The following is a 16,720-nucleotide window of genomic DNA, read 5'->3' on the forward strand; positions in this document are numbered from 1 at the left end:
CACCGGGTGCCTCGTCTCCCTGAACTTCATCCTGCCAGCCCGGCGCTTGAGCACCGTGGCAGACGGTGAAGGTGCATGCGAAGAGGTAGCGTAGGAGGGAGAAGGTATTGGCACGCCTGAAGGTCTGGGGGAGATCATTGGGGGAGTAGGAGATGAAGGAGTCGTCTTCCGAGTCCATAGGAGGATTGCTACTGTGATGCTGCTACATGGAACCTCTGTATGCCAGAGCTATGTAATGAAAGCAGAAAGGGAAACAAACTCAGTCACCCCAAAGGGACAGGTCCATAAGGCACTCGGTGCCATCCCAGTCGAACCCTTTTTGCATTGCTGGAGGTGTCAAAACCAGTCCCTCCGCCATGCTGCACACTAATCCGGGCATGTTGAACAGCGCTTCCTCATCAACAAAAACCTCTGACGGGCCCTCGGCTGCTTTCTCCACTTTCTTCACAGCCAATGGCACATTAGTTTTTTGGTGGTGGCAAAGACATGGGGAAGGAATCCAGCCGGTACATCTCAGCCACCACCACGGCAGCACACTGGATCGATGTTGTTCGCTGAGGTTGTGCTTGCTCGAGGCAGGACGTTTGTGGAGACGGGGAAGTTGAGTTTTGCCGATTCGCCATGGAGGGCTATCGCAGCGACATCGTGGGCTGTGAAACACAGCGACTGGCCGGTCCACCGGCCCAGCCATTTGGCTTTGGGCTGCACGTGCAATGCACGTGAGGGAAATCGGGAGGAAGTCTCCGGCCGGAGTCTTCTTCCCCCCTAATCATAATGAAGATCAGAAGTTTTTCTCTATCTAGAGAACGGCCGGATAAAGCCGGGATCAAAGATCCCCTCCTTCTCCTTTGAGTTCACCAGAGATTGAGCCACCAATCCTAAGCTCCTCCTCCAATCTTTTTCCTCAATTTCTTGCTGGAAGGAGCCAGCAGACCGATGTAGGTCTTCTTCTTCTCCATTTCTCTCTCTCTCTCTCTCTCTATTTTAGCCATGAACTACCTTGATTTGGGCATGCGAATCACCGGAACACCGTCTGAAACACGGTGTCCTATTTCTGCACCTTGTTTTATCGAGTTTACTATTGTCAGCCGCCAGGTTGGCCAAACCTGCCCTACTCTTCTTGCCGTCATTGGGGATGGCCACCCGGACAGAGAGATTGAATTTATTATTAATCTAATACCCGGTTCATGTCTAATTTCTAAAGCCCCAACCGAGTTGAAAGAATTAAAAGATCAGTTACAAGATTTAGTGGACAAGGGTTTTATATGACTTAGTGTATCATCTTGAGAAGCTCCGGTACTATTTGTGAAAAAGAAAGATGGAAGCATGAGACTCTGCATTGATTATAAACAATTAAATAAGATCGCTATAAAGAACAAGTACCCTTTGCCCTGAATAGATGATTTATTTGACTAGCTACAAGGTGCAAAAGTTTTCTCTAAGATTGATCTCTGCTCAGGATACCATCAGTTGAAGATCAAAATATAGGATGTACCTAAGACCGCATTCAAAACTCGTTATGGGCATTATGAATTCTTAGTGATGCCCTTTGGATGGACAAATGCCCCAGCGGCTTTCATGGACTTAATAAATAAAATATTTAAATCTTTTCTAGATTGATTTGTGTGGTATTCATTGATAATATCATAGTCTATTCAAAAGGGAAAGAAAAACATGTGGAACATTTGCGAAGCGTACTTCAAATCTTAAGGAATGAGAAACTCTATGCTAAATTGAAGAAGTGTGTGTTTTGATTGGATAAGATAGTATTCTTAGGGCATATCATATCTAGATATGGAATTTTTGTGGATCTAATAAAAGTGGAAGTTGTGCTACAATGGAATAGGCCAACCAATATTTTTGAGGTTCGTAGCTTCCTGGAAAAGGCAGGTTATTATGGCAATTTGTGGAAGGATTTTTCTATATACCTATACATTTGACCCATTTAACTCCAAAAGAAGATAAGTTTGAATGGAGTGAAGATTGTGAACGAAGTTTTTAGAAATTAAAAAGACAATTAGTTACAGAATCTATTCTTACTATACCCACAGGTGATAAAGGATTCATAATTTACAGTGATGCTTCAAGGAAGGGACTTGGTTGTATTTTGATGTAGCATAAAGTGGTGGCCTATGCCTCTAGCCAACTGAAATCTTATAAGCAAAATTATCCTACTCATAATCTGGAGTTAGCTGTTGTGATTTCGCTTTTAAGATTTGAAGACACTATATTTATAGTATAGTGTGAGATATTTATAAATCACAAGAGTTTAAAATACATATTCACCTAGAAGGAACTAGCTATAAGACAAAGAAGATCGCTATAATTATTAAAGGATTATGATTAGAAATTAATTATCATCCTACGAAAGCTAATGTTGTTGTAGATGCTTTAAGTAGAAAATCAATAGAAAATGTGGCTACCTTAATTACTAATCAACAACACATTTTGGAAGATGTGAGGAGAGTTGAATTAGAGATCCGAGTACATGGTTTAGGGATTCAATTGGTTCATATGCAAGTTCGGCCATCACTTATAGAAAAGATTAAAGGTGACTGGGGTAATGACTAGCAATTATTGAAGATTCGAGAATCAATGGAATCAGGAGATCAATTTGAATTCAGAATACATTAGGATTGAGATTTTAGAATAGAATTTTACCTATGGATCTGGAAATTAGAGAATTCTAAAGAAAGCTCATCAGTCTAGATATACAATACATCTAGGAGGAACTAAGATGTATAGGGATTTAAAGGAATTGTATTGCTCAATTTGTGGCACAATGTTTAGTATGTCAGTAGGTCAAAGCTGAACACTAGAGACCAGCAGAATCGCTTTAGCCTCCTGATATCCCAGTATGAAAATAGAAACAAATTACCATAGATTTTGTATAACTGGACTGCCAAAGACTCCTAGCGCTAATGATGCAGTTTGGGTGATCGTAGATAGATTAACAAAATCAGCACACTTTTCACCTATTAGAGTTAGGTTCAGTTTAGAAAAGTAAGCCAAATTGTACATTAAAGAGATTGTGAGACTACATTGTATCGCAGTAACTATTGTGCCAGATAGAGATACTAGGTTTGTATCACAATTTTGAAAAAGCCTTGTATAAGGCTTTGAGGACTAAGTTGAGTTTTAGTATTATCTTCCGTCCTCAAACCGATGATCAATCAAAGAGGACTATTCAGATTTTGGAGGATACGTTGAGAACTTGCGTCATAGATATAAAGGGTTCTTGGGATGAGCATCCACCTTTGATAGAATTTGCATATAACAACAGTTACAAAAGTAGCATACAGATGATACCTTATGAAGCATTGTATGGAAGAAAATGTCGTTCACCAATTTGTTGGGATGATATTGGTGAGCGAAGATTGCTTAGGCCCTAGACTTATACAAGTTGAGAAAATTCAGCTAATCAAAGAACGACTACGAACTGCACAAAGTAGACAAAAAAGTTATGTAGATGATAGGAGACGAGAATTAGAATTTCAAACTGGAGTTCATGTATTTCTTAAAATATCTCATACAAAAGGAATTTCAAGATTTGGTATTCAAGGCAATGATTAATGAATCCCAGATTTGTTGGTCCATTCAAAATTTTAGAAAGATTGGTAAGGTGGCTTATAGACTTGCCTTAAATTTCCTTTTGGCCTATGTACACAATGTTTTCCATGTCTCCATACTAAAAAAATACATACTAGATACCAGTTATGTTACGGAGCTTGAGCCTTTATGCATTAGAGAAGATCGATCATATAAGAAACATCCAGTATGGATAGTGGACTAGAAAGATCAAGTTTTGAGATGCCGTGATATTCCTTATGTCATGGTGCAATGGAGTCATCATTTAGAAAGAGAAGCTACATGGGAATTGGAAGATGAGATGAACTAGAAATACCTCAACTCTTCGAAACTACAGGTACAAAAGTTTTGTGGATGAAATTTTTTTAAGGGGAGAAGTGAAACCCAGGGGTTGGGCTCGATCCACTTGACCGGCCTAGCCATTTGGCCTTGGGCTGCAGTGCGACGCACGTAAGGACAATTGGGAGGAATACTTCGCCTGGGGGCTTCTTCCTCCCTGATCACGATGAAAATTAGAAGTTCATTGCGATCCAAAGACCGGCCGAATAAGGCTAGAATCAGCTATTTAAAGATCCCCTTCCTTCTCCTTCAAGTTCACTAGAGATTGAGCTACCGATCCCAAGCTCCTCCTCTGATCTTCTTTCTTAATTCATCGCTGAAAGGAGCCGCTAGACTGAGGTTGGTCTTCTTCTTCTCCTTTTCTCTCTCTCCTAGTAATTTAGCCGTGAACCATCTTGATTTGAGCATGCGAGTCATCATAAAACTATCCAAAATAGGGTGCTCTGTTTCATCCCCTTGTTCTTCCAAGTTTGCTGCCATCAGCCGTCGAGATTGGCCGAGCCTGCCTTGCTGCCTCCTGCCATCATCGGAACTAGCCACCATAGCTGCCCCTTGGATCCAATCATGGAAGAAAAAGAGAGATGCACTTGCCCTATTTTGGAGAAGAAAAGTCTCTCTTTTTTCTCTCTCCTCTTTCTTCTCTCTCTTTCTCTTTTCTCTCTCTTGTTGGACTCTCTCTTTTCTCTATGATAGTTGGATCTTCATAGTGATTTTGAGTTGACCCTGGTGAATAGCAACCTAGGGTCGTCGAGCGGCATGTCAACCCCCCATCCTGACTCCTACCAAATACTATTAGATTTGATCGCCACGATCCTTGTTGAACCATCTGTGTCCTAGTCCGAACATGATTTAATAAATTTCATTTTGATCGAACCAATCGGGGTGTCGGGTACTTCCACTTGGTTAGCCCTGTGAGGATGTTAGAATTTAAGTTTTTTTATAATTATAATATTTTTTAAAAAAATATAAGTTTTGGATATTAAGCTCTGAAAAGGATTTTTAGGATTAATTGGATCTTGTAGTTGGATTGCATTCACAAGGTGTAATGTTTTCCTTTTTCTAAATCGATCAACAATTATAAAATTATTATATTTATGACTTTTGAGTGGTATATTATTCATGATACATAAAATTATTCATGATGCATATTGTATATTATTACGGAATATACTATTTTGAAATATTATGACAATATATAATCTTATTATAGATATGGTTAATTAATTTTGACACCGCATAATTTTAAAAACTAAAATATGAAATCTAGAACTATTTGAATTTTAATCTGGCTATGTTGAGGACCCCATCAACAGGGGCTAATACGTTGGCACATGAATTGTCCTAAAGGTTGTGTCCAAGATGATTAGTGATATACCGCTTGTAGGCCAGCGGAATTGAAGAACTTTGTTGCAAGATGATACACAACTCACTGCAAGAAAATTAGTCGGTGTTATGACCTAACTACAAGATGATGTGGTCATAGCTCAAGATCAATAACTTGAATATTTAAAATAATTAGAATCCATGAACAAAATTTTAATATTTTAAGAAGGATTTGATTTGTATATTAGTATTGCATATATGCTTATTATCTGCAAATTATTATCTATTTGATTGCCTGATTTATTTAGCTAAAGTGATTGGGCTGTCTAGTTCATTATACGATTTTTTATTTTTTTTATAGATTTAGAAAACTAGCCTACCAGAATTTTCAATATGAGACAAGTTATCTTAGATTTAAATTTATTTAGATTGATGTTTTATCCTAGACTAATGTTAGAATTTTGAGATATTATAAGTTGAGTTAGTTAATGAAATAAAGTTTGTGTATTATTAGTTAAATTGTTCAACTACATATTTATAATATAATATCATGTTGAGATACTTTACATACTTATGGGAAAAGTTTTCTATGAGTATATCGCCGTTGACGCGATCCTGGCACGCGATCTCAAGTTGGGGGCGTAACATAGCCCTAGTAGCCATCTCCGGGGTAGTGAAAGTGCCGAGCCATAAGCGGCTCTTACTGCAGGGCTCCCCCACCTCACACACCCACTTGCCGCCGTTGCTGCGCTTCCGCACCCCACGGTACATGCCGCGTCTCCCTGAACTTCATCCTGCCAGCCCGACGCTTGAGCATTGTGGCAGACGGTGAAGGTGCATGGGAAGAGGTAGGGAGGAAGGAGAATGTATTGGCACGCCTGAAGGTCTGGGCGAGGTCATTGGAGGAGTAGCAGATGGAGAAGTCTTGCAAGTCCATAGGAGGATTGCTTCTTGTTTTAAGTAGAAATAACGAAAAGGGGAAGGAAAGAATGGGGGAGGGCGAGTTTTTTTTTTTTTTTTGGTCTTTGGAACAGGAGAGCTTGATGGGTCGAAAGCAGGGGCGGCCCAAGCCTTAGGCGACCTAGGCAGTCGCCCAAGGCCCCGGCTCGAAGGAAGGCCCCCGCCAGACCGGCAGACCACGACTCCTAGTCCTAGCCTCCCAGCTCCCACACCCACAATCCCACTCCTAGCTACAGCCAACAGTGTACGTAGAGCCTCTACAAGACGCCTGAGGCAGGACCGCAGGAGCCAACGACTACCTCGACAAGACGCCTGAGCTACTGAAAGTGTCTCGCCGTGACACCATCCCGTGACCGGTGACTCCCGTCCCAATCCCATCAGCCATCGCCCATCATCCTTTTCTTTAAAATCCTCATCATCCTCCTCCACTCCTCCTCAATCCTTTTCTGCAGCTGAGCTCCTCTTCTACTGCTCTACATGCTGCAAGTCTACAACATCGGCCCAAGCCTTTAAAGTTTAAAATCCTCTTCGCCGGCGAGGTCGTCTCCTCAGTCCTCCGCCTCCCCGCCCTGCCTCTCCGGCATCTCGCGAGGCCGCGACCTCCTCGCCTCCCTCCCGGCTGCCTGCAAGTCTGCAAGTCTTCTCCGTGCCAGTGAGCCGGCGAGGTCGTCTCCTCTGCCTCCCCGGCATCCCACGACCTCCTCGGCTCCTCACCTCCCTCTCGGCTCTCGTCCGGCTGTCCCCTAAGTCCCTGACTCACGTCTGTGAGACTGCGACGGTGCAACCGCATCTTCTTCACGTCAGGTCGTCAACCCGCTGCACTTGAGTTGTAACTTGTAAGTCTCTCTCTAACTTAAAGATGTTTGATGAAATGCCTAAACCAGTAAAGCATATGTTATTTCTTTCTGTTTTTTAGGCAAAGGATGGGAAAGTCCATTGGATTCATTGCATTTTTGATTTATATAAGAATATGAGATGAAGAATGATAGAAAAGGAAAGAAAAACAAAGTTAAAATCAAAGCTGGTTGATGTTTGAGCATGATGGTTTAATTTCTTGGTTTGCTTGGAGAACTTCAAAGCTGCATTTTGGTTGCACAACATTTTGAGGTTCAGGATGGTAGATGCCAACCCAAGCACAATCAAGATCATGAGGTTGGGCTCCACATAATTAACAGTTTACCTTGCATCATAATGTGGTAAATGGTAATGTAGGTATACCATATAGATCAGTTCACATGGGGGTCTGGAAACCAGTAGTCACGTGAATCACACGGTGTTGTCGCATGTGGCCTGTGGGATCATGGTTTATTCATGCAAGATTCTTTCTTGGGACTAGGCTATCCATTAACAACACAAGACTCAAATATAATGTGCAGGCTCTCAGTATCTCTTCTTTACTTTGACAACATCATCACCATATACATATCCAACCTACCTAAAGAAAAAAAAAATCCTAACCGTTTTTATGAACAACTTAGGTAGGATATGCACCTCAAAATTATTGAAAGTTTGATTAGCAATTTTGCATCTCAAAAAGCTAGACGGTTTATTTTTAAATAAATTTTTAAAGTATTTTACACTTATTAAAAATTTATTATTATTATTATTATTATTTTTAAAAAGGCCTCTCTTAATAAGCTCGCCTTAGGCCTCCAAATGTATTGGGCCGCTCCTGGTCGAAAGGGAGGCGATTGGTTGCAAGACTATAAAACCAAGGCAAAGCCCATCTAAGTCACCCCATTACATTACTACGTACAGCAGCCCAGCTGTTAAAAAAACTCTCATCTAGAAGCAGATAGACTTTTCCTACCCTTGTCTTTTATTTCACCCTCCGTTGGATCATCTTTCTATATCGTGAACGAGATAATGTTCTGGTATGTGAGAAATAATTTATGGACACCACGTGAACCTCTCTTCTTGAATTTAAATTTTTTTCTTCAAATTTCTCATGCGAGTCTATGCTAGTGGCCCATTTTGGGAGTCCTAAAATGCAAACACCACTTGGGTTTTGCAATGTTATAATATATTTCATTTTCTATAGTCATAGATAAATATTGTTATAGTGGTACATTGTATCAGGACACGTAAGCCGACCAGCTAGTCACACAAATCAAAGTTGTCTTAAATTTGTACCTTAACCTTGCTCAACCTTGCTGTTTTACCCATATTATTTTCTAGAATTTGCCCACAAAGACTTGCACCCTCCACATCATCTCCTTCATGAGGTGGAGTGCCAATTTGTTAAGATACTTTCAAAAAAATGTAGAGATAGATCTGGACACTCCTATAGAATCAGAATTTGTTCAGATAGGATAACCATTCCTCTAGCTACTGTACGTAGTACTATTGGGCGCTCTCTTTCGTATCAATTGGGTCTAACACTTCATCAACATCATCAAGAATCTGTGAGACCAAAACAACTGGGTCAACCTGCTTTGTTATTATCGGAAGGCTGAGTCAATTAACAAGAATAAAATATTCTTAATTTGATCAACTTAATCCACGTGGCACTTACTCTTGATCACCGGCTAAATTGTTGAGTTGTGGTATAAACATATAGCTGCACCACTCTAAACCTAAGCAGGATAGGTCTGTGGGTTTGATTGGATGTAGATTTGAAACCGGATTACTAGCAGCTTCAAATCCGGACTCACAAGCTTTCTTCCTTGCTAGGTTTCAAGCCTGAAGCCCTAACGCGTGCGGCCGCATGTGAGGTCATTCGGCAACGGAGTTCAGGCGGAAATGGTGGTGACCTATGCTAGAAATAGCATCGACTTATGTTGGCTTCGTTACTGGTAAGGATGATGGTGCTTGCTAGCAGCATCGAATGAGATGAAGGCATGACACTTCCCGTGGAGTTCCGGCAGCTTGTGTGCCTTGAGAGCGGAGCCCCGAAGAGCGGAGCAGAGAGCCCCAACTGCTCGCCGACTCTACTAGGAGATTCTGGCATCCTGCCGCCATTATTGGTGGCTCCGAAGCAGACAGTGAGGCAGATCAAGGAGTGCCGGTGCTTAGGTCTCAGACACGAATGGAGGCAAAAGAGAATTGGAGAAGCAATGGTTAGGGACTGACTAGGTAGAAGCCTTCTGCGGCGATGGGCTTCGATGATCATTGCCATAGATTGTAAAGATCAGCATGGTCATGAGGGAGCGAAAGGGCTCTGCAAGTGTATCAAGAGAAAAAAAGAAAACAAGGGATTAAAGGGGAAAGTAGGGGATTAGAAGACCAGCGGCTCTTATACAATGTTAAACAAGGGAAGAAGATGAAATCTCTATATATTGTATATGCTATGTTACAACAGTATGTATATCAATACATAGCCTAACAATATGGCTAATAAGGAAAGTGTATCAAAATTAATAAGAAAATACCAATCATATTTGGACTAGTACAGTAACATAATAATCCAATATGTTTAACACAGATTATGATGTGTTCTGTGATGCTGCTACATGGAACCTCTGTAAGCGAGAGCTATGTAATGAAAGCAGAAGGGGAAACAAACTCAGTCACCCCAAAGGGACAGGTCCACATGGCACTCGGCGCCATCCCAGTCGAACCCTTTCTGCATTGCTGGCGGTGTCAAAAGCAATCCCTCCGCCATGCTGTCCACCAATCCGGGCATGTTGAACAGCGCCTCCTCGTCAACAAAAACCTCTGACGCCGCGTCGGCTGCTTTCTCCTCTTTCTTCTCAGTCAATAATGTTACGTTGGTTTTTGGTGGTGGCAAAGACATGGGGGAGGAGTCCGGCCGGCACTTCTCAGCCGCCACTACGGCTGCACACCGGATGTCGTCCGGTGACGTTGTGCTTGCTCGAGGCAGGGCGTGTGTGGAGTCGGGGAAGTTGAGTTTGGCCGATTCGCCATGGAGGGCGATCGCAGCGACATCGTGGGCCCTGGCAGCCATCTCCGGGGTAGCGAAGCTGCCGAGCCATAAGCGGCTCTTACTGTGGGGCTCCCGCACCTCGCACACCCACTTGCCACCGTTGCTGCGCCTCCGCACCCCACGATACACCGGGTGCCGCGTCTCCTTGAACTTCTTCCTGCCAGCCCGGCGCTTGAGCATCGTGGAAGACGGTGAAGGCGCAGGAGTGGAGGTAGGGGAGTAGGGGGGAGGTATTGGCACGTCTGGATGCCTGGGGGAGAGGTCATTGGAGGAGGAGGAGACGGAGGAGTCGTCTTCCAAGTCCATATATATACACATATGAGGATTGCTCGTTGTTTTAAATGGAGGCTAAGTGAGAACAGTAGAAAGAACGAAAAAGAGAGAGGAAAGAATGGGGGAGCGAGTGTTTTTTTTTTTTTTTTTGTTGCCTTTGAAGAGGAGAGCTCGATAGGTCGAAAGCGAATGAACTGGTTGCAGGATTATAAAACAAAGGGATGGCCCGTCGAAATCGCCCGCGAGCCGCACGCGCAAGAACCGAAGGGATACGGTGCACGTGGACAATGGGGAGAAATGGTTCTCCGAAAGGAACATGTGCAAAAATAAGAGACGAGACCAGAATTGTGGGTCCGTTCTTCTCCGACTACGTGGTGAGATCCACGGGAAGAACTGCACGAATGACTCACGTGGCCGGTTTATTTGTTGGCCTTGCTCCTCTTTGTTTTGTAGTGAGAAAATCAGACAGACCGAGCCTCGACAAACGGCCGACAAGACGACACGTGTCAACGTATCGTCATAATCTGGTATTGACTAGTCGAGTAATTACATAAGGACCAGTCGCTCTGGGGCCGGCTGGACAAAGATAGGATGGGCCGCCGGATGCGTCTATACCGTGACGTGGCGTCGTTTCCTTCGGATATTTGATGTTTATAGCATGATATTTGGGAACATATCGGACGGGTTAACAAAACCACTTTGGCTGAAAAGGGTACCTCGTGAAATTAAGTTATGTGGGTTACGTTTCGTAACCCCTACAATTTATTTTTTATTAAGAAAAGTTGAAAACACAAATTTTATGGAAGCGGAATTGTTGGAGGGAATAAGATTTTTTCCCAAGTGACATAAATGCCCCTAAGAAGCCGTACAACTTCCGACCCCGGACGGCCGAAGTCGGCATCCGACTTCGGAACGCCCGACCTCGAGACCTCCGACCTAAGAAAAACCCCGATGTTCGAGGTCTACTCTTGTCAGCCACCTACTACGGCCGTGCGCCTCAGAGGTCTGGCCAAGGACCATACCCCGACGCCCCTCTGGCATTTATTGCGCATGATCGCCGTAACCCTCCGGCTTACTCCACAATAAATGCGGATCTTCGGCTTACTCCACAATAAATGCGGATCTCCGGCTTACTCCACAATAAATGCGGATCTCCGGCTTACTCCACAATAAATACGGATCTCCGGCTTACTCCACAATAAATGCGGATCTCCGGCTTACTCCACAATAAATGCGGATCTCCGGCTTACTCCACAATAAATGCGCATGGCTCCTGTCATCTACGGACTCTCAGCTCTCCACGGCAAATCAGCCCAGCAGAGTCTAGTCAACTATGATAAGTCTCCGATCTCGACCATAACTCCGACACCAATGCAATAATTCGCCTGATAGCGTGCTAGTTCGGGCTGTACGACGCCCTCACCGCCGACATCAGAGCAATGATTCGCCTGACCATGCGCCGACCTGAACAACACGCCGAGCCGTACTACGGCCTCGCCCTGTTACATCGCAGGTAAACCGACCCCCGCCTATAAAAGGGGGGCCTTGGCCCCACGGGAGGGGTATGGGTACACTCTACAGACACTGTTTATCTCCTTTCTACACTGTTTGCCCCCTCCCTGACTTGAGCGTCGGAGGGCCGGCGCCGGAAAACCCGGCCACCGGCTCGTGTGCAGGCACCCGGACGGAGGACGCCGCCAACTGACGGATCGTCGCCTCGCCGCGTGGACCCGCCGTCCCATCTCTCCGACCGCCCCAGACGGAGGACGCCGCTCGCCGACGGACCACCGCCCCGCCGTGAGAACTCGCCGCTCCCTTTCCTCGACCGAAGATTGCCCTCGGGTCCAATTTCCAGCAACAGTTGGCGCTAGAGGAAGGGCCTGAGTAGCAGTCATGAAGTTGAGAAGTAAGGGAGCCTCTAACGCCTCCCGGCGTCCCCCGCAAAGTCCTGGACACCCTGTCCAGAATTCTCCAACTCCGGCGGACCCGGTTCCTCAGGTCCAGCCGGAACAGTTTGACGCCTTGGTACAGCAAGTCCAGGCCCTGGCCACCGCCGTTCAGGGTCTGCGGCGCGAGGAAGCCTTACCTACGCTCCCCCCACGGGCTCAGGCCCCGCCGGAGTGTCTCCCCAACGGCCCGGTTTTCCCAAGCCAAAACTTGCATGGCTCTTCTAGAGCCAACAACGGAGAACGAGCTTCTCCCCGGAGGGAGTTACCGGGAGAAGGTTTTGATCGGAGACCCCAACTTTCTGAGGCAGAGTCAGCCCCAGATCACCGTGAGCCGGCGCAAACCACAGCGACAATCCCACGGGTGGGGGAGCTCGACCGGAAAGTTGAGCATCTGGAGCGTCAGATTGCGGCGCTCCACAGCAAGAAGGCAAGACAAGAGGGAGACTTTGAGTTCACCACCAAGTCCCCCTTCTTCCGCCAGATCGAGGATGGGCCGGTTCCCGCGAGGTTCAAAATGCCTCAGGTGGAACCCTACAACGGGACGACCGACCCCCTCGACCACCTGGAGAGCTATCGGGCCCTCATGGCCCTACAAGGGTCCTCGGAGGCCATACTCTGCAAGGCCTTCCCAGCGACCCTCCGAGGGACCGCTCGGCTTTGGTTTTCTGGACTGAAGCCGAATACGGTGTCCTCTTTTGAGCAGCTCGGCAGGCAGTTCGCCACCAACTTCGCTGCCAGCCGGCGCCAGCGACGGACGTCAGACTCCCTCCTCGACATCAAACAGAAAGAGGGGGAGCCCCTCAAGGAGTACCTGGACCGCTTCACCGCCGCCACATGGGAGGTTCGCGAGCTAGACCAGTCGATGGCTATGTCGGCTCTGAAGACTGGGGTTCGCTCCTACCGATTCCTCTTCTCCATCGAGAAGAGCTTCCCGGCCGACTTCACTGAAATGTTGGCCCGAGCCCGGAAGTATGCCAAGGCCGAGGAGGCAGTTGCATCCAGGCGGGGGGCAATTGAGCCCGCCTCCAAGAAGCAGAAGAAACGCCGCGAGGAGCGCGGCCGACAAAGGAGCCGATCCCCCCGCCGAGAGAAGAACCTCCCCAGACTGAGAAGCCCGCCCCAACAGCAGAGGCGATCTCAGCAAAGGACCCCTCCTCGGCCGAGGTCCCCACCACGGCCTCGGACGTACCCGGAAAAGTACGAGAACTACACACCCGTCAACGCTCCCCGGGCCGAGATCCTGATGGAAATCGAGGGTCGGGACTTCTTCCGACCCCCGCCTCCTATGCGAGACACGGGATTCCCCCGGAATCCCAGGAAGTATTGCCGCTTCCACCGAGATCGTGGGCACGACACGGAGGACTGCTACCAACTCCGGGATGAGATAGAAGCGCTCATCCGACGGGGAGTACTCAACCGGTTCGTGAGGAACCGACCTGAGGAAAGGAGGCCGGCGGAGAATGTCGCACCAACCGAAAATCCGGGCGACAACAGGCCCATCGCCGGCACCATCAACATGATCGGGCGGGCCTCGGCAGGAACGGCCACCCAGGGAGCACCCCCGAAGCGCCCACGTACTGGTGAAGCCATCTCGTTCTCGGACAAGGACTTAGAAGGGGTCGAAACCCCCCATGATGATGCTGTGGTCGTCTCTATGATTGTAAATAGGTTTGATGTAAAGCGTGTCCTAGTTGACAATGGAAGCTCAGCCAACATTTTGTATTATCATGCCTACCAGAAAATGGGATTGACAGAAGGGCATCTCCGGAGAGTCAATGCCCCGTTGGTTGGGTTTACCGGAGATGCAGTCCCGGTTGTAGGTGAGGCTAGCTTCCTTGTCACAGTCGGCCTCGCCCCCCGGGAGAGCATTGTGAGGATGGACCTCCTGGTGGTCCGTCTGCCCTCGGTCTACAACGCCATCCTTGGGCGCCCAGGGCTAAATGCCCTTCGAGCCGTGGTTTCAACTCACCATTTGCTCATGCGGTTCCCCACCGACCAAGGAGTAGGCGAGGTCTGGGAGACCAGCTGGTCGCCAAGCAATGCTACATGGCGGCCCACACAGTAAAGCAACCAGCCGAGGCGCCGGACCACCCGATGGGCCCTTCGCTGCCCATAGAAACCCTCGATGCGAGGGACACCCTCTGGAAGAAGCAAGTAGAGCCCGGTGAGCTCCTTATTCAAATCCCACTACAAGAAAATTTTTCCGTGCTAACTGTGCAGGTCGGCTCCGGCCTCGGCGCCCGCGAGAGGGATTGCCTTGTCAGCTTCCTGCGGGACAACGCTGACGTCTTCGCCTGGTCGCCTGCGGACGTGCCGGGAATTGACCCTGGAGTCATGGTCCACCGACTCCAGGTAAGGCCGACCAGCAGGCCTGTAAAGCAGAAGAAAAGAGGCTCTGCTCCGGAACGACAACGGGCGGCAGCTGAAGAGGTGGACAAGCTCCTCGGAGCCGGTTTCATCCGGGAGGTCTCCTACCCGGACTGGCTCGCCAACATAGTCCTCGTAAAGAAGGCCAACGGAAAATGGCGTATGTGCGTGGACTACACCGACTTGAACAAGGCCTGCCCAAAAGACTGCTTCCCCCTTCCGAGCATCGACCAGCTCGTCGACTCCACTTCAGGACACCAACTGCTAACTTTTATGGACGCCTTTTCAGGATACAATCAAATCCGAATGGCGCCAGAAGACGAGGAGAAGACGGCCTTCATCACCGACAAGGGCACCTACTGCTACAAGGTGATGCCCTTCGGCCTGAAAAACGCTGGGGCCACCTATCAGAGACTGGTCAGCCAAATTTTTAAAGACCAGATCGGCCGGAACATGAAAGTCTATGTGGACGACATGCTGGTAAAGAGCCGAGCGGCGGAACACCACATAGCCGATCTCAACGAGACATTCGCCAAGCTCAGAAGGTACCAAATGAAACTCAATCCGGCGAAGTGCGCGTTCGGGGTCACCTCGGGCAAGTTCCTGGGTTTCATAGTGACCCAGCGCGGAATTGAAGCCAACCCGGAGAAGATCCGGGCACTGCAAGAGATGTCGCCTCCGAAGACAGTTAAGGAGGTGCAACGGCTCGCGGGGCGGGTTGCCGCCCTGGGAAGGTTCGTCTCTCGGTCAGCCGAGCGATGCCTCCCCTTCTTCAAGAGCCTTAAACGGCCGAAAGACTTCCGGTGGACAGAAGAATGCCAGCAGGCCTTTGAAGAGCTTCGGAGCCTTCTGGCCTCTCCCCCGCTGCTCACCAAGCTCCAGAAAGGCGAGGTCCTTTACTTATATCTGGCCGTCTCCCCAGCTGCAGAAAGCTCAGTCCTCGTCCGGGAAGAGGACAAGCTCCAAAAGCCGGTCTATTACACCAGCCGGGTTCTCAGGGATCCTGAGACCCGATATTCTAAACTTGAGAAGACCATCTTCGCTCTCATCATCTCGGCTCGGAGACTCAGGCCTTACTTCCAAGCCCACACGATAGCCATATTGACCGACCAGCCTATGAAGCAAATATTGCAGAGGTCGGATCGTGCGGGGAGGATCGCCAAATGGGCGGTCGAGCTCGGGAAATTTGACCTCGAATATCGGCCCAGGCCGGCTATCAAAGCTTAGATACTCGCCGACTTCATCGTGGAATGCACCCTTCCGGACGACCCCGAGAGGCCACCCGATCCGTAGAGGAGGCCCCGAGGCAGCCATGGGTCCTGCACTCGGACGGGTCTTCGACCTCGGGGGGTAGCGGGGCCGGACTCATCCTCACCAGTCCAGACGGAGTGGTGGCAGAGCAAGCTTTGCGCCTTGAATTCCCGGCCTCGAACAATGAGGCCGAGTATGAGGCTCTCATCGCCGGGCTTAAGCTGGCGAAAGAACTAAAAGTGGAAGACCTGACGGCCTTCAGCGACTCCCAGCTGGTAGTGAACCAGATCCAAGGAGACTTCGAAGCTAAAGAGCCATCCATGCAAAAGTATCTCCAAAAGGTGCGGAAACTCATATCTACCCTGAATTCCTTCAATATTTAGTACATTCCCAGAGCGGAGAACCTCAGGGCAGACCAGCTATCCAAATTGGCAACCTCCCGCATGAGCGAGCTTCCCAAAGGAACAGCGCTCGAATATCTTCAGATCCCCAGCACGGAGGAACCCGAGCCCACCATGTGCATCGACTCCGAGCCAAGCTGGATCGATGGGCTCGTCTGCTACCTTCAGGACGGAATCCTGCCTCACGACGAGATGGAGGCTCGCCGAATCAAGCGTCAGGCTCCCCGGTATGTCTTGTACGAGAATAAACTCTATTGACGATCATTTACTTCTCCCCTTCTCAGATGCCTCCGCCCCTCCGAGGCGGACTATGCCCTCCGAGAGGTCCATGAAGGGATCTGCGGAAATCACCTGGGGGTCGGGCACTAGCCCATAAAGTCCTG

At 47.9% G+C, this 16,720-nt stretch overlaps 1 protein-coding gene and 1 pseudogene across 1 annotated transcript; both read right to left on the bottom strand.

Annotated features, from left to right (window-relative positions):
• Positions 1-259: 259 nt before the first annotated feature.
• On the bottom strand, positions 260-6,174 carry LOC113461310 (dehydration-responsive element-binding protein 1F-like; annotated as a pseudogene).
• Positions 6,175-9,455: 3,281 nt separating this feature from the next.
• On the bottom strand, positions 9,456-10,542 carry LOC103697292 (dehydration-responsive element-binding protein 1F-like). The gene has a single exon (XM_008779126.6). It carries the CDS (start codon positions 10,412-10,414, stop codon positions 9,716-9,718), a length of 699 nt encoding a protein of 232 aa, XP_008777348.5. The 5' UTR covers positions 10,415-10,542; the 3' UTR covers positions 9,456-9,715.
• Positions 10,543-16,720: the final 6,178 nt, after the last annotated feature.

This window comes from Phoenix dactylifera, chromosome 12 (genome assembly GCF_051530095.1).
Source record: "Phoenix dactylifera cultivar Ajwa chromosome 12, Ajwa_hap1_PhDact_Kaust_v1.1, whole genome shotgun sequence".
Classification (NCBI taxonomy): Eukaryota; Viridiplantae; Streptophyta; class Magnoliopsida; order Arecales; family Arecaceae; genus Phoenix; species Phoenix dactylifera.